Source organism: Condylura cristata, unplaced genomic scaffold (genome assembly GCF_000260355.1).
Source record: "Condylura cristata isolate star-nosed mole 26May11 unplaced genomic scaffold, ConCri1.0 scaffold00002, whole genome shotgun sequence".
NCBI classification, from domain to species: domain Eukaryota; kingdom Metazoa; phylum Chordata; class Mammalia; order Eulipotyphla; family Talpidae; genus Condylura; species Condylura cristata.
Window position 1 is genome coordinate 72,093,962 of NW_004567103.1, and position 21,426 is coordinate 72,115,387.

General features: G+C 35.8%; 1 protein-coding gene across 4 annotated transcripts in view; it reads right to left on the reverse strand.

The window, feature by feature from the left end:
• Positions 1 to 21,426, reverse strand: part of THSD7B (thrombospondin, type I, domain containing 7B) — a 792,320-nt gene that overhangs the window by 478,533 nt on the left and 292,361 nt on the right. For 3 of the 4 annotated variants that reach the window (XM_012728237.1, XM_012728256.1, XM_012728242.1), the window contains exon 4: positions 10,309 to 10,554. The exons of the other annotated variant lie outside the window; for it this stretch is intronic. In XM_012728237.1, coding sequence (XP_012583691.1) covers positions 10,309 to 10,554 — 246 coding nt within the window. The remainder of the gene's footprint in view (positions 1 to 10,308; positions 10,555 to 21,426) is intronic. 4 annotated transcript variants of the gene reach the window in all.

Sequence of the window (21,426 nt, forward strand, 5' to 3'; positions counted from 1 at the left end):
TAGAGGGCCATGGAATGAAAAGACACTAGTCCATCCCCAGAGCCCTTTGCCAATGAGGCTGTGCAGGATCCATTTGCCTTTGTCAAAGGATCTGAGTAACAGGGTAAAGTATTCAGTTATTTGGCCTACCAGGGTATTGTGACCTATCCCCCCAAGTAATAACCGGCAGTTTTCTGCATGCTTGCTCTGTGCCTGGCACAGCACTGGCATGTTAAAGGGCATTATTTCATTTAATCCTCCCAACAATTCTATGAGGAAACTATTATATCCTTTGTTATAGTTGGAAGAAATGGCATAAAAAAATAATCATTCCTCTAAGATAAAAAAAAAATTAGGGGAGCAGCAGAATTCAAAATCAGGCATGTTGGATTCTTAAGGAATTGACACTCTGGTAGCTGAAAACAATGACTAGAGTAAAACAGAGATCTAGAAGGCAAATTTAGTACATAAAAGAACTTCCTGCCCAGACATCATAAGGACAAGCAAATGTTTTTCTTCCCCTGAGGAAGTGTATTCTGGATTGAAGGGGGAAAATAAATCCTTACTGGTGGCAGCAATACTGGCAGGACATCTGACCTATAATAATTCACACTGCCACAATAATTTTTCAAACCTCAAACACAAACATAATTTGAAAATATCTTTTTTTTTTTTAACATTCTTTATTTATGCACACAGAACTAGGAGCAGAGGTGGTGAGAGGATTCACCAGAGACAGAGTGGAGAGCAGAACAGGCAGATCCATGAAGTACACTGCTGAGGGAGCAGCAGGCAGGTTAGGAGAGGTCTGCCCCACCAGGTGGGTCACCTCCCTGGCTGGGGCTGAAACTCGTGTTGCAGTGGCTGCTATAGCTTCTTAGTGTTGTGCTTTAACCCACTGCACTACCAGAGAAGACCCAGTTTGAAAATATCTTATAGCCAATTACTTTATAATTAGAAAACTGTGGTCACATGAGGTAAATTTCAATCCTTTCAGAAAATAATTGCAAATTATAGGAAAAAAATATAAGCCAGACAAAGAATGTCTATTGTGAAAATTCATGTTCTCTAACACACTAAAAGCCATAGAGATAACTCTTTGAAAAATAATATCCTTTCCAGGTCCTAAATTCATGTTCCACATTGCTCCCTGGCCACTGAGAACCTTAGGTAAACATGTCATTGTCCATTCATTTGAAAACTCCAATATCCTTATTACCAGTGAGAGAGAGAGCACACTGTCATCTCTGAAATCTGACTCTCTGAGAAGAGGACTGTTGATAACACAGATGCTGTATACAGAGGGGAAACAATTTGTACCAGAATAGTTCAGTTAATATAAATACATGTAAGAGATACTGGAGGAACTAAAAGCAGAACTCACTAGAAAAAGAAAGAAACTTGCCCAAATGGTAACCAAATCACTTATTCAACCAATATATTCATTCAGCCTTTGCTTCTAGCAAGAACCTCTTGAGCTGCAACCAAGTGTCAGGCATTATTTCTGACAACGGAAGTGCATGGTAGTGAAAAAAATATTAAACCCCTGACCTTGGAAAAGTGTCCTTGACCTTGCAAGACTGAATAAAATTAAAATCTTGACCTTGGAGTGGTACAGGAGGCAGACATGAAATGAAGCAACACACAACATGGAATGAGGTGAAGAGAGGGATTAATAGGAGAGAAATTTCAGTGCTAGGACCAAGAGGTCGTCAAAGTCCTGAATGAAGGGATGAAAACATAAATAGGGAACAAGGAACATCTAGGCTGAGAGAATATCTTCAAAGGTCCCAGAGAGGAAGAACGCTTGGCATTTTCTAAGAAAGCACAGAAGTAAATATGCTTGGAAAAGGCAGGTCAAGGGTGACAGGATGTGAGTGGTACTCAGGGGTCAGGCTGTAGACTGGAAGGTGAGAACCAGGACCATTCCAATTGTGCTAGAAAGTCAATGAAAAATTTTGAGGACAACAATAATATGATGAGGTGATTTAAATTCAAAAGGATCACCCTAGCTACTGAGTAAAGAACAGACTAGAAAGGAGAAGGAAACATTTTTAGAAAACAATTGCAATAAAGTAAAAGCAAAAATCAACAAACAACTATAAATCAGAGACATTCTACGGGGGTGGAAAAAGGAAGAGGATCGGGAGCACAAGGCACTATGGTGATAGTACATGGGTGAATTGGTGGTGGGAAGTCCACGGGATTACAACTGAGATGAAAAATATACAAAGTGAATAGTGATATAAAAATATATAGATAGATATAGAGACAGAGACAGAGGTACAGATATGTAGATTAGATATAGATATAGATATAAATATAGATATAGATATAGATAGGGGCTCTCCTTGTTGGTGCAACAAGTTAAAGCCCTGCACTATGAAGCTATCAGAAGTCACTTTAGCACAAGTTCGATCCCCAGCCAGGAAGCTGACCCACATGGCATGGCAGACCTCTCCTGACTCGCCTGCTGCTCCCCTCAGCAGTGTACTTTGTCGATCTGTTGTTCTGCTCCCCACCCTGTCTCTGGTGCTCTGGTGAATCCTCTCACTCACTCACCTCATACCTCTGGCCTGTATTGCAGTTCTGTAAGCATAATTAAATAAATCTTAAAAAAAATACATATGTGTGTGTGTGTATATATATATATATATATATATATATATATATATATATAGAGAGAGAGAGAGAGAGAGAGAGAGAGAGAGAGAGAGAGAGAGAGAAAGTCTTTGCCAGTTTCAGGAAAAAGGATGATGAGGATTATGGCTTTAACAGGGGCAGTTACAAAGTTCCAATGTGGTGAGAAGTGATCAAATTCTGGATATATGGAAAAGGTGGAATAAAACTTCTAATAGATTAGATATGGGTTGTAGAGAAAGAAAGTGAAGAATGATTCTAATTTGTTTCTTCCTTGAATATTAAAATACAGTTTCTTGTCACTGAATTCCTAGGTGAGAAAGTCCATGAAAGAAGAACAAAAACCCAAACATCAGGCAATCATGTATTATAATTCTGAAATACAGTTTTCCTTCATTAACTTCCTAACATTGCTTTGTAAATCATTTTCTGCACCTGAAATTCACTGTCCAATTTTTTTCATGCCCCCCAATTTAAGTCTATGCTCCAGAAACAGCAAATAAATGCATTATGCATAAAAAGCTAATATTAAATATGCTATCATTCTAAGGAGATGTATGCACCTTTAAATAAGAAATCAAGATTAAGTCAAAGTAAAGAATCTTCGAATAATGGAAATGCATCTTCCCATTAAGAGACTTGAGCAACAAAGTCTGGATTAGAGAAGCAGTTTCAAGGCCCTGAAATTCAATCAACTCAGATCATCAGCTAGTCTCTCTGAGAGTAATGTTGTCTAACCCAAGAAATCCGGTAATCAAACTATTCTCCAAATTTAAGGGCGGAGGGTAGAAAGAATAAGGAATTAATTTATTGTTGTGAAGCAATGAACAGAGGCAGCCTAAATTAGAAGTGCCTTAGAAAAATAGGCACTTTTAGCAAATATTTTTAAAAGACCTCCAGCCCACTAATGTGACATAAAGTGATTCTAATGGCAATGGGATGGTAGGAACATCAAGGTTTTATAGCAGCCTCTGCCCTTTAGAATGTTTACTTTATCACTTTCATAAGGTTTAGAATTGCTTACAAAAAGTTGATTTCTTTTCTCCTTATTCTAAAGGCTTAGATTTAAAGCAAAGCATCATGGAGCAGAATCTTAAGTGACTTAATGATGACATATTGAAAGAATAATTGCATAAGTTAACGGTCATGTTTTGACTAAGCACATATAGATTTGCAAAAACACTCTTGGAATTGAAACCTTAGTGCAAGGTATTCAAATTAAATGTGTGTATATTAAATATCAGTATACTGCAGCATGACTAATTTATGATAATGTCTGTTGTCCTTTTAAAGTTGTAAATGCATTTAGAAAAGAATTAACTTGTCATTTTTTTTGCTGAACAGACTACCAAAATAAAGGGAACTGATCAAGCTTTCTACATTTTATGCTCTAGTAATTTTTTATTGAATAGAGTGAGACTATTGATTATGGAAAGCTACTCTGAAGTGCAAAGCTCTTTGCTCTTCAGCAGATGGCTTTGCTAGCCAAACTCCACATATGTATTATTAATAGACTTCTATCGCTATGCACAGCACTTAGCAGTACGTTAACTTTCTTACACTAACAGGGGAACAAATCTTCCATCCAGAGGACTTAAAGTAGCACGATGGAGACTCATGAAACAATATGCACCAGTAAAAGGAGGACTCAATAAAAAGGCATCTCTTGCTGCTGAAACAATTTATAGATTCTTCGAGAACTGCCATTTCTTTTCTAAAACAAGATTCTCCTGAGGTTTGCAAGTGATGACTCCTATACACTTCGTGTGCTCAGAAAAATGGCTCAATTAAAACAACTTTTACATCTTCCTTAAATTCACTGATGAATTTACTACTATTTATTGAGCTTCTGTGATAACAGGGAAGAGAAAGGGCTATGACACGGAAGAAGTAGTAGGGGACAGGTATGTCATTTTGTTCCAGTGATCAAACTTTTATAAATTATGGCATTATCTCCTTCCTCACCCTTTCTGAAGCTACTCTTAAAACCAATAGCGTAGAAACTTTTTATCTGGAAAACCAGACACACTGTTAACATAAGGAAAGTGGTCGTTGGGGACCATATCACATCACATCAAGTTCCCTGTGTCCTTCCTTCCCTGGGTAAAGATCTTTATTTAATTTCTTTAATGAAGAGAATTTTAGTTGCCTTCTGTAAGAACTTACTATCACTGGATACTTCATATAGATTATATTGTAAGTATAAGTGTACAATAAAGTACACTGCCCATGAAATTGTTTTACATTTCCACATCCATTCACTTACTCATTCTTGACTGAGAATTTGCTATGAGGCAGAGACATGATAGTCACCAATCTGAGGTAGTACAAAAACATAAAATGCCATAACTGTGTGTATGAGGTGACATGTAGGGACATTACTAATATTTTATGATTCTCAAATAACATGGTTACGATATCCTGGATGCTCTAATTTTTGGTGAGTGTTCATAATGAATAAGCTAGGTGTGCACCAACAGAAGATTTTCAGTTTCCCAAATTCTCCTGTGAATAGCACAATGATAAGTCATAACAGGAGTTAAACAAGCATGTCTTCAAATGTGTCACCTCCAACCTTCACTTTGTTCCAGTGGACAGAGGAAAATACCCCACCAAGCTGTTAGACATCAACCTTTCCTTTGACTGTATTGGTGGCTTCAATATTCATCTACAAGGCTTTATCAAAATCCCCAGAGTTTTTTAAGGGAAACAAATTATATCTAGAAAATCTATAATTTAATTCTTCAAAGAGATGTTAGGTTAGTCACAGGGGGGTTCTCAGTAAGCAAATTAAAGTGGATATAGGAGGCCCAGCTAGAACTCTCAGTATGCACATTCATAGGCTTTTTGGGAAGGCTCTCCAGTTCACTGGTAATAAGGATAAATGCATACATACCACAGATAAGGAGGGATGCATTATACAAGCTTATCCAATTTGTGACAGATCCAGTACTGAAGCAATGTTATATAAAGTGGTTCTTCTGTGTAGTAATATCAGGTTGTCTAAGGAACACTGGCAACCACGCCTCTTCTTTTAAAAATTTAAGTGTCATTGGTCACTGTCCATTTAATACTGCCTGAGTTAAACTTCAAACTGAAAATGATCTGTTAAGCTGTAGAATTGCCAATTTTGCATGAAAGTTGCCTCCCTGTGAGATGGTAGAAGGTTTTTCTAAGGTATAACTTCTAAGAAAGATGTCTGCAGCTGATGTTTTCCAATATTCTTGGATGTTAAAATGCCTTCAGCCAGAATGGGTACTTTCTACTTAAGCACAAGGAATCTCACAGCTGTCCCAGCATCTCATCATGTCTCAAATCTCTGACATTTAGCATTGGAAATATTCAAAAGTTTGTGTCATCAGTTTTTCTTTATGCCACCTATAAACTGGATCACCTTAACATTCTAATCTTAGAAGGCATTTCACCTTCTTAGAATATAAGATATAATACTTGAAATATTACTCAGGGTCTAAGAGGAACCCATTGCTAAGGTATCTTGTAAAAACACTTATCTTTCAAAGTTGGAGACAGAGAATTATTATAATGCCTGAAGTCATGATGTCCAATGATAAGAGACAAGTAACAAGCAGATTTCTCTGTCCCATCTTTCTGTTTCCAGCTCCTACCATGTAACAGGTATGTGCATAATGCTGTGTTGGTAGGACTGTTAGAGAAAGAGATTTCTCAGTGTCTATATACATCTAGGTCAAAAATAGCATAGTCCAGAAATGAGCTTAAGGCTTAAACACAGTACTTAAATTTCCCAAGTTAGCATACATTGGTGAATCTCTGTCTCCTCTCAAATTCACTTAAACTAGTTGCTCTGTTACAACTTCCTACATGTTTAGGGCTAAGGGAATACCTCTGACATAGACTTCTTTTAGTCATAATACCTTTCATGAAATAATGCCTTAGAGCCTGGTCTTCCTTGTGTTTAGAGCTAAACACTGGTCTTTGGAGCCCAGCTGATAAAAGTAGTTTTAAAGCCATTGGACATTGTTATCATACAGGAATTAGAGTTCTTCCCTAACTATGTCTTCCCCTTGGAATATTTTCCCCTAAATACCTGAAGAGCTTATTTTGGCATTTTCTTCATGGCACTTCCCAATCTGGCTGTTCAAGTGAGGCTTCTCTGAAGATCCTGTGTAGCTCAGCTTACAGAGATACTTTATCTCAGCAATCAGAAGCCTCTGTTTTACCCTGCTCTAATGTTTTATTTCCTACAACTCATATACAAAATATCTAGTTTATTTTATTTTATTTGTCTTCACTAAACTGCAAAGCCTAAGATTGGGAGCAAACTATCTATTTTGTTCTCTGAGGTGTCACAGGCATTGTAACAATAGTACTTGGAACATACTAACTAACAGGTCAATGTATATTTACTGAATGAATGAACATGCCTCCTACAGCAAAGGTGGTGGGTGGGTGGAAGCCAAACTATATTCTAAAAGAGATTAAAAAACAAAACAAAACACTATGAAGAGTCAAGGAAATGTACAGTTTCCTGCTAGGGAGAAATATGGTACACTAAATTGCTTGATGCATATGAGGTCTCATGAATTCCTGGAAAGAAGAAATAGGCATTTTTATTCTCTAATAGGCTTCTGCTTCCATTTCCCTTGTTCACAATGAATTTTAATCACCAGTGTCTAAGTAAAAACAAAAATTAGTACACAGCCTTTATGCTTTCCTCTGGTAGAGTTCACAGTTCAGATTCCAGGCAAAAAAGAATATCATCCAAAGTTAATTTGTTATTATTTATGCAATCTCCTTTCCACCACCATGTGGAATCATTACTTAACACATCATTCTCCCTAGGAATCACTGGTTGCAATTCAATACATTTTCTAAATCTCCTGTTTCTTACAAATTCACAATTTGAGATGGTTTTTTAAAAAAATGTCAAACAATAACAACATTTGAAACAGCAGTACAAGAGGAACAGGTTTACCTCCAGTGAAATTTGTCAGACTTTATTTTCAGATGCAACAATTAAGTGAAATGAAGGTCATCACAGAAATTCATCTTAAGTATATATTAAATTTTTACCTTTTTTAGATGGGGGGGTATGATATATATAAGTAGTGTGTCCCTTCACTATAATTTCCATGAGAGTGTGTACAATGGAAAGAACATTATTAAGTTAGGAGACAAATGAACATCAATTAGAATGTGAACAATACCAGCTGACATCACTATACCCTCAAAAAAGTTCTATTTGGATGATAAACTATGTTATTCTAAATTATTTTTGTAAAATATCTGATGTAGTCACTAGTCAAAGCTAATCATTATTTATTATTTAACAAATGTAGCTACAACTCAAATTTCTCAGCATTATCAGGCAGGCATCATTCTGACTTCTAAAGAAAATTGCAGTAGTTATTATCTCAGAAAATAGAAGGAAAAATGGAATAATGTCTATAAACCAATAAATTGTTATAAATACCAGTGAGAGGTCACTAGTCATTCCATGAAAGGAAAGATGGTATAGCACCACTATCATTTTCATTAATTCTATTATATTCCTCAAAGACTGCCATTGGCAATATGAAGTTTGCTCTATAGGAGGAAAAATAATTGTCAAATTAACAGGAGAAATAAATTTCTTCACCACTAAATTATGCCTGTTCTCTTCCAAGAAAAGTAGGGATTCTCTTTCTGGACAAAATGAAAACACCAATAAATAGCAACATAATGATCAACATTCCTCCAGGGACTCATGCTGAACACTGGGTCTGGTCTATATACAGTCTGTAGCTTTTCAACCTTTAACATAGGCAGACAGTGTATTAGACAGATTTTATTGAAAAGGAAAATGTCTTAATGACGTTGCATGATTTGTCCACAGACACAGCAAGTTTGTGGCAAGGCAATTTTAATACAGGTCTACCCAAGTTTAAAAAGGCCATAGATCCCAGATCTTATGCACATCATTTCTAATCTATACTTTGTCCCCAGATTGGTGTTTAAATATCGGGACACTTGCCCAACACTAGGGATATTCTGTGAGTCAATAGGCTGATTAACAAAAAATCACAAATGACGTTTACCTTTTCCACTTTTGAGATAAAGAATTACAGAACTATAAGGGGTCATCTTGGTAAAAATAAATTACCTCAATAAAAATAAATTCCAAAAGCTATCAAAGAAAAAAAGTAATTGTCGGCCATAGTAATTAGAAATTATAAGCATACATTCGTGTATCAATTCTGTTTATAGTTCTGTTTATAAATATACTTTCAGGGCCATAAACTAGCATCATCATCATGAATTAATAAAATGGACAATCTATAAGAGGGTTGTGAGGAAAATAAATGAACTATCAGCATTTTGGGGATTATGTTGAAGCTACGCTGTTGTCAATGATGAGGCAGAGAAAATAAATGGCTCATAACCTGCAAAAGGAACTTGGCCCTCAGTGGTCTCCCACCTCTAACCCCACAGACACATCTTTTCAGGTTTAAAGAATAATCAGGTATTTACAACTGTTGAGTTTGTAACCCTCCACTTTTCATGCATTCTCATATGATTAATATCAAAATGAAGTTACTTTTGAATCATTTTATTTTTCACTGGGAAATCATTGTTAAATCTTAATGATTGTAAGATAATATAGAAGAGGTTCTATGTGAGCTAGCTACCTTTAACAGCTGTGGCTCACAGCAGCCATCTAGGCAGAATTAGCATAAATACATTTCCAAGAAACTTCTGAAGAGCTAGTTTCGACTATCCAAAATGATTTCTATCACTATCAGACTGGGTCATCATGAATCAGCATCCCAAAAGAAAATACACTGGAGGCTGTTGCAAAAGCTATACAGTAGTGTAAAATATAAACAATATCAAGTTGTTAAGTATAAATTCTTTTTTTTTTTTAAGATTTATTTATGTCTGCATACAGAATTGGGGTATAGGCCAGAGGTACTGGTTGTGAGAGGATTCACCAGAGACAGAGTGGGGAGCAGAACAGGCCGACTAATGAAGTACACTGCTGAGCAGAGCAGCAGACGGGTCAGGAGAGGTCTGCAGCACCATGTGGGTCACCTCCAGGGCTAGGGATGGAACTCATGCTGAAATGACTTTAGCTTCTTACTGCTGTGTTTTAACCCACTGCACCACCAGGGAGGGCCCAAGTATAACTTCTAATCCATGACATTCTAACCCTTTTCCGGACATTCTCTGCCCCTAATAAACCAAGCCACAAGATGGCAGCAAGATTTGAAAAGAGACCTGCAATAAATCAGGATGATGCTACTCATTAATTATGTAACCTCAGGTTGTATTTAGTTTCTCTGATAATTAATGGTCTTATTTGCACAATGAGGATATCATGAATAGCCTTAGGATGCTGTAAGAATCAGGGGTGCATGTAAAGATAACTAATGGTTGTTGAGCGTGTGTTATATGTCAGGGTTGCATGAAGTAAATACTCCTACTAGATAATCAAACTAAGGTACAATATATACATAAGGCACTTGCCAAAATACAGAGTCACTGAGCAAGGATTTGAATGTGGGGACTCAACACCAAACGTCATGTTCTTCATGACCCTGCTACAGTGCCTACTTTGGAATTCTGTAATGAGTGGACTCAATAAATATAAATTGCAACTACTGCTAAAATGGTGACATCAAATGAGGTTATATGGAACACTAAATACCCACACTAAAGAATGCACAGTACCTGGGACATGACTGCAAAGATTCTTTGACAATGCAGGCCTCCTTCTCCAAAAGTTCAGGGCAATCCTTTCCACCACCAAGAGCAATATGCTTCACATTCCGGCTTCTGCTCCTAAATCCTGGTGAGAGACTTCCTGAACGACACGTCTTAGAGCAGGGGCTCCAGGAAGACCACTCGGTGGTTTCACAGTCCTTGGGCATGATGCAGGACTGAACAGTTAAGGGGAAGGAGTCTGGCATGCAAAGGCTAAAGAAACAGAAGCAGAAAACAGTAGGTCATAGATTAAATGAGTGTAACCAACTTTATGAAGTGTCTATGATGAAAAAAATATCACAACCTGGCATAAAGTTTTCAAATAGGAATGAAAAAAAATGTTAGCAGCATCATGATAAAATATTGATGAACCAACATTTTTTTGAGAATGACTGCTTACACAGGCTCAGTTCTGAAATGGAAGTTAATTCACTGTAGCAGTGAATTCAGTAAGGTGAGGCTACCTTAGAAATAATGAAGATTGCTCTAGCTTACTTTCAACAAAGATATATTTGTTGGCTGGTTTTCAGGACTCACACCCTGAGCTGCACTTCACAAACACTTTTTTTTTTAATATTTTATTTATTTATGCATACAGAAATAGGGTACAGGCCAGAGGTGCAGGGGTGGCAAAAGGATTTACCAGAGACAGAATGGAGAGCAGAACAGGCAGATCAATAAAGTACACTGCTGAGGGGAGCAGGGGTGTGTCAGGAGAGGCCTGCCGCACCAGGTGGTCACCTTCAGGGCTGGGATAGAACTTGCAGTGAAGCAGCCACAGCTCATCTTAGCTTCCCAGCACAGAGCTCAAACTGGCCATGCCACTAGGGAGGGTCCTACAAGCACTTTTAAACAACTGCATGAGTTTACATGTAATTATCTACATTTAGAGATGAGATAGCTTACTCAGGAAGATTAAATTTTTTTGTAAGGCCGAAGACAAGTGTAAGCTTTATGGCATTCATCTGTCCATTCTTTTAAATCCTGGGCTATTAAATAATAAAATAATGTTATCTATGTTTCCAAAGGCTGGCATGCTATGAGGATCAATTTCCTCAGCTGCAAAACTGTGGTACTATCAAATACTAATGTTTGAATTGGGAAACAGATAAAAAAGCATAATGTAATACTGGGATGAACTTCTTAATATACATGCAACTATAATAATGAAAACAAACACTGGGAAGCCGGGGGTCAGGGGGGTGTCGAAGAGAGAAAGACACCTGAGCTGTATATGGTTTCACTCATAGCAGGAGTGTGAAAGATCATAGGGGGAAAAATTGTGACAAAGTGAAAATGAAAACAATAAACAACTATAAACCAGAGACATTCTACAGGGTGATGAGGGGAATAGGATCAAAAATGGGACATGAAGAGTGCACGGGACTATGGTGATGGCACATGGGTGAAGGGGTAGTGGGAAGTCCCTGGGGGTTACAACCAAGATGAAAAAATGCACAAAATGAAGAATGATATTAAATAGAGAAATAAATAGAGAAATAAATGAAATATTTAATGGAGCTTCTTGAGTACAGAAAGTAGTATATTTTAAACTAAATTATGTTTATTGAGGTAATGTTGGTTTACAACATTGTATATGTTTTAGGAATAGAAGTTCCCATCTCTTCAAATATGTTATCATACCACCCTCAAGAACAAAGCACCCATAGTTCTCCACCTTAGTCCACTGAACCTTCCCCATCTCTGCCCCCTGCCCCCCACCCTGCCCCTGATAGCCTCATTTAGGAAATGAGACCATTTTAACTTAAGGAAATAGAATATTCAAGGCCCTGATATAAAATAATATGGGGATGGGAACCAGTGGTATGCTAGAACTAAATATACTAGAACTACTAAATTTCCTGGAATTGTATAAGTCACTTGACTTTATGTAATTGGCTTAAAATCGGTCACTGTGGAACTCTTTACACACCAGAACTCAGCAAATACTACAAACCAAGCCCACCACCATATCAGGGTCCCAAACTTACTCTTCCTGAAGCACCATTGGTTAAACTTTTATAAGCATGCTGATGGGATAATATAAAAGGCAATTTATCAGCTGTCTTATGTTTTTCAATTTATGAAGTGTAATTTACTAAACAGATACCTGGATATGCAGGTGCTTCAAAAGTAGGTCTGAAAAAACTTTGTATCTTTGGCTAAGAAATCTGAATTTAATTGGGCCTTAATTTCATTCAGGTGGAGAAAAATCACTGTGACCCATACAGTGGGTCATGGGATGATAATGTTTCAAGTAATAACTGGCGTTCTTTTTTCCATATTACTATTACTCCATATTCAATCAAAAGTTTCTATATCTTGGGGGATAAAGTATAATTTTGACAGAAGTATGAATCAAAGAGCCAATGTTCAAATACTGACTTTCAAGACTGGGTCTATGAAACATGGCATAATAATGGACTATAAATAGGAATTTACAGTGGTGCCTCTGTATGTGTTTAAAGAGAGACAGAAGTGTTGAAATGTGTCTAAGTTTCTGACTTGAGATAATATGTAGATCAGGGAGTCACCAATAGAGAAATGGATTACAGAAAGCAGCCTGCAGGCAGAATAAAATATGCTCATATTTGGCCATATTGAAGAGTAAACTACAGTGAGATTTTCATATTGATATACTTCATAAAAGAAGTAAGACTTAGTTTATCTTCCCAAAGTCACAAATGATATAAGAAAATCCTTTGGTGCAAGATTTTATTTTAAAATCTACTCAGATCATATCATTCTCTTCAAAGTGGAAAAAGCCAAAGCCAATATATTCCTCATTACCATTACTCACTCCAGTGTGACATTTTGGGTCTTGGCATCAATACACACTAGGATAGTAGAAGGAGCACTTAATTGCAAATACACCATTTAATATAGAATGCATATTGTGCTTGAAGAGGTAAGAGAAAGGGTTGCCTCTTTCTATTGTATGACACAGAGAAAGCTTCTAGACAAAGGTGTTGGCTTTTTAGAAACTGTTACTGGTTGAGCTCTGCTCCCACTAAAAGCATGAGTCTTAGCATCCAGAGCCTCAGAATGTGTTTTATATTTGAAGAGTGTTTATGAAGGCAAATTAAAAACGGGATCATTATGGTGGAACCTAATCCCGTGTAGCTGATGTCTTTAAAAAAAAAAAAGGAGATGAGGACATAGACTTATATCAAACAAGCCCATCTGCCGAAATAAAAGAACCATCTGGAATCCAAAGGGAGACCATAGAAGAAACTAACTGCTGACCCTTGGATCATGGAATTCCAGCTTTCACAACTGTGAAAAAAATCAATTTTTGTTCTTTAAGCCAACAAGTCTATGGAACTTCGTCATGGCAGCCCTAGCAAATTAAAACAAATTTAATGGCATTTTTCAACTTGTGTATATTTTTGGAAAAAACAAATTGCTTTCAAGATAGACTTTCTTTTTCCTTTAGTAAGGTCCCATGCTATGTTAAAACGGCATATAACCTCTTTCCATTTAGTAGTGTTCACTTTTCTTGTTCCTCTTCCCTGAAACTGAATTTTCCTACTGGGCCAATAGAACCAATAGTAAGAGTCAAGCAATACAAGAAGTTGCACAGAGTTGCTGACATAATCAAGGGCTTTTATAGTTTGAAAAGAGCTCTACTTCTTTGAAGGAGGAAGGACACATATTACATATTTACTTGTATTACATATCTACTTATTGTTAACATCCCTTTTGCTAACCCAACATTTTGGCTAAATATAATAATAAAAGTTGCCACATAGTTGCCTGCTTTAGTTTGATCAGTGAAAGTCCATTTTACTTGGGTTTTTGGACATGCACTAAGTGATAAATGAAAAATATCTGTAAGCTGAATTTTTTTAAATCACAATATATAGTGTATCCTCTGTCTCCTTATTGTTTAGCTTCATTACCTGAAGGGAAAAAATAACAATAAAATATCATCTAACACTGTCCCCCATCCCCCCAAGCATTGTGGTGTCCAAGAGAGTAAGGAGAATCACCTCACTAAAGCTGCAACAGAGATAAGTGTCTTCACTCAAAAGTGAGAATTAGTCTTTTCATAAAAGGTGACGTGCCTTTAAAGAAAAAAAAAAAAAAAAAGATGCAACAGTAATTACAACTCCTTGACATTCATTTAAAGAGTTGTCTTTTGTAAATTACTTCACAAGTATTCCAGTGAAGGAAATCTTTGGAACTAAAAATTAGGAACTAAAAATTACTTTAGTAATTCTGATTTCTTCTGGAATGTAAGAAAATCTGTATTTACAAAATAAGAACAGAAACCCTTGAATAAGATCAACAAGTAATCTCACTTCATTAACACTTCAATTTCTAATTTAAAATAATATTATCTTAAACATTCAGAAAAGTAGAGTAATACAATAAACACTCTGATGCTTTATGGGCGAAGGCTAACATTTGCTTCAGATTTTGCTAAGTAAAAAAAACAAAACAAAAATACATATTAGGTGAAGCCACCCACCATGTCCTTAACAATCCCAGTTTCATTTCTTCTCCAGACACAATCACACACCTAATATTGATTTATATATTATTGCATCATTTTTAAATGTTAACTAAATGTGTATATGTTCATAAATAGCACACAGCATTCATCACCTTGCATGTAAAAGTTTGACTAAGTGTTTTCTTAACATACATATACTCTGGGAGGTATTGTTCATTTAATAATATAACTTCTAGATTTAGCTACGTTGATAAATGAAGATAGCACATATTTGTCTTCACTGGTGAGCTATATTTCAAAATGGACGCAAGACAATTTATTCATTCCCCCTTTGCGTTCCTTTTGGTCCTGCTTAATTTCTGCAAAGCCATCATGTACTAAACTCCTTTCACATGTCTTCACATGTTGCATATGTGTAAGAGGATTTCCTTAGTATTCTGCCTGGAGTTGGGTGATAAATATTCATGTAACCAAATATGCTAGGCATTATGAAAATTTTCCTTTCCTACATCCTGAAAATCCTTGGTATCTTCAGACTTATTATTTAAAGTGTTGAAAATATATATTTGACATATCAGATTATTTTAGAGAATTATAGTCTTCTCACAGCTTTAATAATTACTAGAATTCATAACTATAATTTGACCATTCAGGTAATCTGACTAAACTCCTCACTACAATAACCACTCCCCCCCAAAAAAAAAATAAAAGTCAACATTGTGGCCAAGGAAATTGTGTAGATGTTAGTTTATGTGCCAGAAGACACTTTGTAGACATATTATTCAGAATTTTGATACCTAAAGATAATCCTGAATTATTATTTTTGATGCCTAAAGATAATCCTGAATTATTATTCTGATGCCTAAAGATTATCCTGGCCCCACCACAATTGCAAGAGTTCTGTAAGGGAGGAAAAGAGACAGAGACAGAGAAGGAGATGTTAATAAAAGAATCTGAGGTAGAAATAAAATGAGGCTATGTGCTATGAAACGTGGGCAGCCTTAGAAAACAGAAAATGCAAGAAACTGGATTTCTCTTTAGAGTCTTGAAAAAGTAGGAGTGGGGGGGGAATGCTACGTTTCAAGATTTAAATTTCAATTTTTATTTTTTAAAATGTATTTATTTATGCTTACAGAAGCCAGAGGTACAGAGGTGGTGAGAAGACTCACCAGAGATAGAGTGGGGAGTAGACAAGGCAGATCAATGAATTACACTGCTGAGGGAGCAGCGGTCAAGACAGGAGAGGTCTGTGAGGCCTTGTGAATCACCTCTGGGATCTGGAACTTAACTCACTCTTAAGAGGCTGCAGCTAGCTTGCAGTACTGCGTTCTATCCATCTGTGCCATCAGGGAGGTGGCCACCCCCCTCCTGCCTCAAAATTTAACTTTGAAAATTCTGATGTTGGATGCCATCAGTCCTTACTCCTTTGTTCACCTTTTCCCTCAGATAGGAATCTTCCTGTCTCTCATGTCATGTGAACAGGATTGGTAATTAATTGCCTTTTCAAAAGCTGCCTCAAGGGCCCTCCCTAGTGGCTCAACATGCTAAAGAGCAGCACTATGAAGCTATCCTTAGCCACTGTAGGTGGGATCCCTGGACAGAAAAGCGACCCACATGGTATATCAAAGCTCTCCTGACCTGCTCCCTACTCCCCTCAACAGTGTAATTCAGTATCTGCTCCTGCTCCCCACTTTAGTGAATCCTCTTACCCCCAACACCTCTGGCATGTACACCAGTTCTTGGATGTTAGATAAATAAATCTTCAAAAAATAGTAGCTTATATTAAATCTGCCTGCATTTCAAAGACCAAAACTCATGATAACTGCAGAGACAGTGGAATATGCATGCACCGTGGAAGAGGCAAAACTGAAAATCAGCACAGAGCTTTATGCCAGATACAACTGGGCACAGCAATGGGTTTGTTTCTTGCATATTTCCACTTGAACTGAAGTTTTGAGCCTTTTCCACTCTGCTAGGTAAATTACCATTCATCTATCTGCATGACAGTTCTCACAATTTGTTGACATTTCTTTTTGTCTGTTATGTTCTATCATATTACAGTTGTCCTTCACAGTTTGATATTTTTTGCTATTATTTAATTGGGTTTCCAGAACATAGAAATAATAAATTATCAAGCTAATTTTACCATATTTATTAAGAACCTAAAAATTTACTTTTTCAGGTTTCTGGTTAGATTATTAACATATAGTTTTGCTATAGTTACCTAATGATCAAACGTATAACAAACTTCTAAAAAGCTAAATTTATCTTACACATGAAAATGTACTAGTTAGAATATGTTATTAAAGTATTAACTAGTGAAAGTATTTTCATCTTGATCAATCTGGTTCTATATGATGTAATAGCTGTTTATAGATGTGTAATATGCCCAAAGTATGCTTTACAATTAATGAGTTATTTTTACAGGAGTGAAATTTCAACTAACTGAGAAAGTACTTTAGAAATGTTAATAAAATTGTGGGACATTTAAAAACACAGTTATTCCAATTATATTGAAAAAACACTGGGACTTCCTTGGTGGGAAGTGGATTAAAGTACATCACTGCGAAGCCAGGTGTAGCCGCTTCATTGCAAGTTGGATCCCTGGCCACAGAGATGACCCAAATGTCACGTTAGATGTCTCCTCTCTTGCCTGCCGCTCCCTTCAGCAATGTACTTCTTTGATCTGCCTGTTCTACTCTCCCACTATGTCTCTGGTGAATCCTCTGAACAACCCTTTACCCCAGTTCTGTATGCATAAATAAATCTTAAAAGAAAACAAAACACTGCTCTGCATAGGCACTACTCTACCCAAATGATAGCATTGCAATAGAGGAACAGTTTCTTTTAAAGCTTACAGATTCTAACTTAGTGAATGATTGCAAGATCACATCATGAAAATAACTCCTAGGAATAAAATGTGAATGGAGAAATGAAGAGAAATGAACCGGAACTGAGATAGGCTTAAAAGAGAATAGATTTGGGAAATCAGAATATATGCCATTTATTGTAATCATTTTGACCCAAAACTGGTAGCATTTTTCTGTCACTAGTGAAACTAATAGGAGTATCTAGGGTGAAAAAAAATAATAACCTGAACATAAAAGAACATTCGTCTTGACTGCTCTAAACACCAGACTGACATGGGAGCACCTATGTCAATATAAGATTTAGCAGGTAGGCCCTCCCTGGTGGCACAGCGGGTTAAAGCACAGCACTAAGAAGCTTAAGCCACTTCCACATGAGTTCCATCCCTGCCTGCCCCAGAGGTGACCACATGGCGTGGCAGACCTGTCCTGGCCCGCCCACTGCTCCCCTCAGCAGTGTACTTCGTCCATCTGCCTGTTCTGCTCCCTACTCTGTCTCTGGTGAACCCTCTCTCCCTCCGCATCTCTGGCCTGTACCCCAGTTCTGTATGAATAAATAAATAAATAATCTAAAAAAAAAAAAAAAGATTTAGCAGGTAAAGATATCTGAATAAGCATACTTTTTTTTTTTTTCAAATGTTGCCTGGTAACAATTTTAAAGATAGGAAATCATTTATTTTATTAACAAAAAATGTTAAGTATTTCTGAGAAAATAACCTGAAAGACTGCAAATTAACTTTTTCGTATAGCTTCCTGGTTTGGCCAAATTAACCTGAGGTAATTTATATTTTATTTGGCAAAAGTCATGTTTACACTAGGCTTGAATTTATAACTAATGGGGCTACTTCTTGAGCTATGGCACTTTTCTTCCTACTTCTCAATAAAACAAAACTGAACTGTTAAAAAGACTCTTATTTTTAACTTTGATTTAAAATATTTTAAACTTCGCAATAGGTAATAAACCTAAAATCATGTACTAACACTGGACAGCAGTATGGAATTATATTTTAAATATGTCATCTAGTGGTTTCTGTAGGGTAGAGATGGTTCTACATACATAGAGATAAACACACAGATATACTGAAATATTAAATTCTTGAGAATGAATATCCTTGAGAGTGATATTGCATTAAAATGGAAGGTTTTTAGTATTGTGATCATTTCCTGTTAGTATAAAATATTATTCAGCAGAGATTTAAAATTCATTACAAGTCTCAGAGTAAAATGGATTTTATATTCTCCAAATGTCCAAGAGTACTAAGGATTATGTGTAGTTTCCTATATGAAGATGTATGTGGGAACAGTTAGAGATGAAAATACCATCAATAATCATCTGAAGGGCTCAGTCACTGCCCTCATTTTGTAGAGAATTAAACCAATACCCCCTAAAAAGTTCTGAGATGTTCCAATAATTACCCAGCAAAAATAAACAATGATCAAGACAAAAATTAAATTTCCCTGGTATTTAGATCAAAATGATGTTTATAGTTAATCCAATGCTGGTAGAAAGTCTCCTCTAAACAACCAATGAGGAACAAAGCTAAAATATACTATAAATTCTATAGTACAATGTATGGAACCACAGTAAATATCTTTAAACAAACATTAAGATATTTTTATATATCCTACATGAATCTGAAATATAAAAAATAAGGCCATAATAGACAAAAAAAAAGAATCAGCATGAAAATTGATAAAACAAGGGGGAAAAAAGAAAAATTTCACTGTGAAAATGGTGCTGAACACTGAACAGAATCCAGTGAAACATAATACTGAAGGAAAAACTAGGGGGAAACTAAAGAAGAATAAAAGGAGATTTCTGAAAGATGCCAAGTGGATCAGAAGAAAGCAGTTGAGATGGAAAATAGGCAAGGAGGTACAAATTTTATATGTGGGTGTGTGTGCATGTGTGTGTATAAAATAATGGCTATAAAATAATGTGGAATAAATCAATGTTTAGAAATAGAGCCCTCCACACTTTCAAAACAAAAATAAGATTTGAGTCTATACATTGAAAGGAATCAGAATATTCCATGTAAATCAAACCCAAAACAAATCAGTGATGAAATTCACACTAATATAACTATTAGACTTGAAAGATAAAGAAATATAATCAGGTTTTTTGGCAAAATGATGACATCTTAGAGAAGACAAAAAATAAACTGGCAAGAGACTTCTCAAAACCATTAAAGTCAACACTGCAATAGATTCAGCATTTTCCAAGACAGATAAAGAGAAAAAGAGAACAAAGAATATTATATACTGCTAAACTGTTCTTCAAATAGTCTTTAATCTGCCAAATTCAGGAAGTATTACACACTGACTTTCACAGTCTACTTAATATTCATAATTATAAGCTTAAGATTTACAATAAGGGTAGACTTGTGGGTAAAGTCTGACAAGAATTACTAGAAAGAATTCACTTAAACAGTGGGAGGGTAGAGAAAAAATTGGAAAAAAAGAATAATATTGTAAGATAAAGGTGGGAATCATTTAAGAGACCTATACATCACAACTATTAGGCTAGAAAATGGGGAGGGGCACTCTGAAATAAATAAAGAATTCCTAAATAAGAAGAATGTTGAAAAGAAAAATTGTACACCAAATAAAACACACTGTAAATATATTTCATACACTATACTCCAATATAATATGATAGAATTGAGACCAAACATAAGGCATGTCAACAAATGTAAATAAACTTAACTTGTTCGCGAAAAGACCCTAACACTATCTAAACTCACATGAACTTCATGTTGATGCTGATTAAGGGACATGTAAAAAGTGATTACTTAACAGGCTACAAAGTAAAATTAAAAAGGTTTACCAGGCAAATTAAAACAATAAAAACACATGTGTGCAATCCATATATCAAAGTAAAATGAGCCAAAAAAGATTAGAAGAGACAAAGAAGATGCTTTATCATGCTAAAAGGCACATTCCACAGTGAGGATATAACAGTTTGAGCATCTGTGTCGATACCAACAAAGATGTATAGAAAAACTAGGGAAGATACTAGCGGAAACAATAGAAATACACTAATAGGAAAATTTAACGACTATTTTCAGGAAAAAGTCAGATCAGGCATACAAAAAATTAGAAACAAAAAATTTAAAGTACATAACCAATTAGGTACTTCCATATTAAATAGCTCACACAATGAAAGACACATTATTTTTATCCCAAGTGCATATAGAATACTCAGTAGATTAATCCCAGATTATACATAAAGAAAGTATCATCAGTTTCTACATAGCAAAAATATTACCAATAACACTCTGTCTAAAATAGAACTGGAGCTTTAAGAAGAAATCAAAACACAAAGTTCTTTTTCTCTGGATTTAAAGTATCTTGCACCAACTACAGCAGATAGTAGGTGCAAGGAAAAATACAAAGAAAATCTACACAAGTTTTTAAATATAATGATGATAATATAATGATGAAAAGTTGGAACCTATGGTATTCAATCAAAGCAGTGATCACAGAGAATTTGATAGGCCTAGCTGTGTCTGAAAATAGACATCTGTATCTTAAAATAGACATATAAAATAAAAAGAAGATAGATTAATGAAAATGTACTACCCAAAATCTATAAAAACAGCAAAATAAATACAAAGTAAAAGTAATGAAGAAAACGTAGATAACATGCAATAGAGATATAAAAACCTAATTTACAAACCAAAATCCCATTTTAAAAAACCTCAACCAAATACACACAGTGGAGTAATACTGCTTATTAAAAAAAAAAAAAATCCCTTG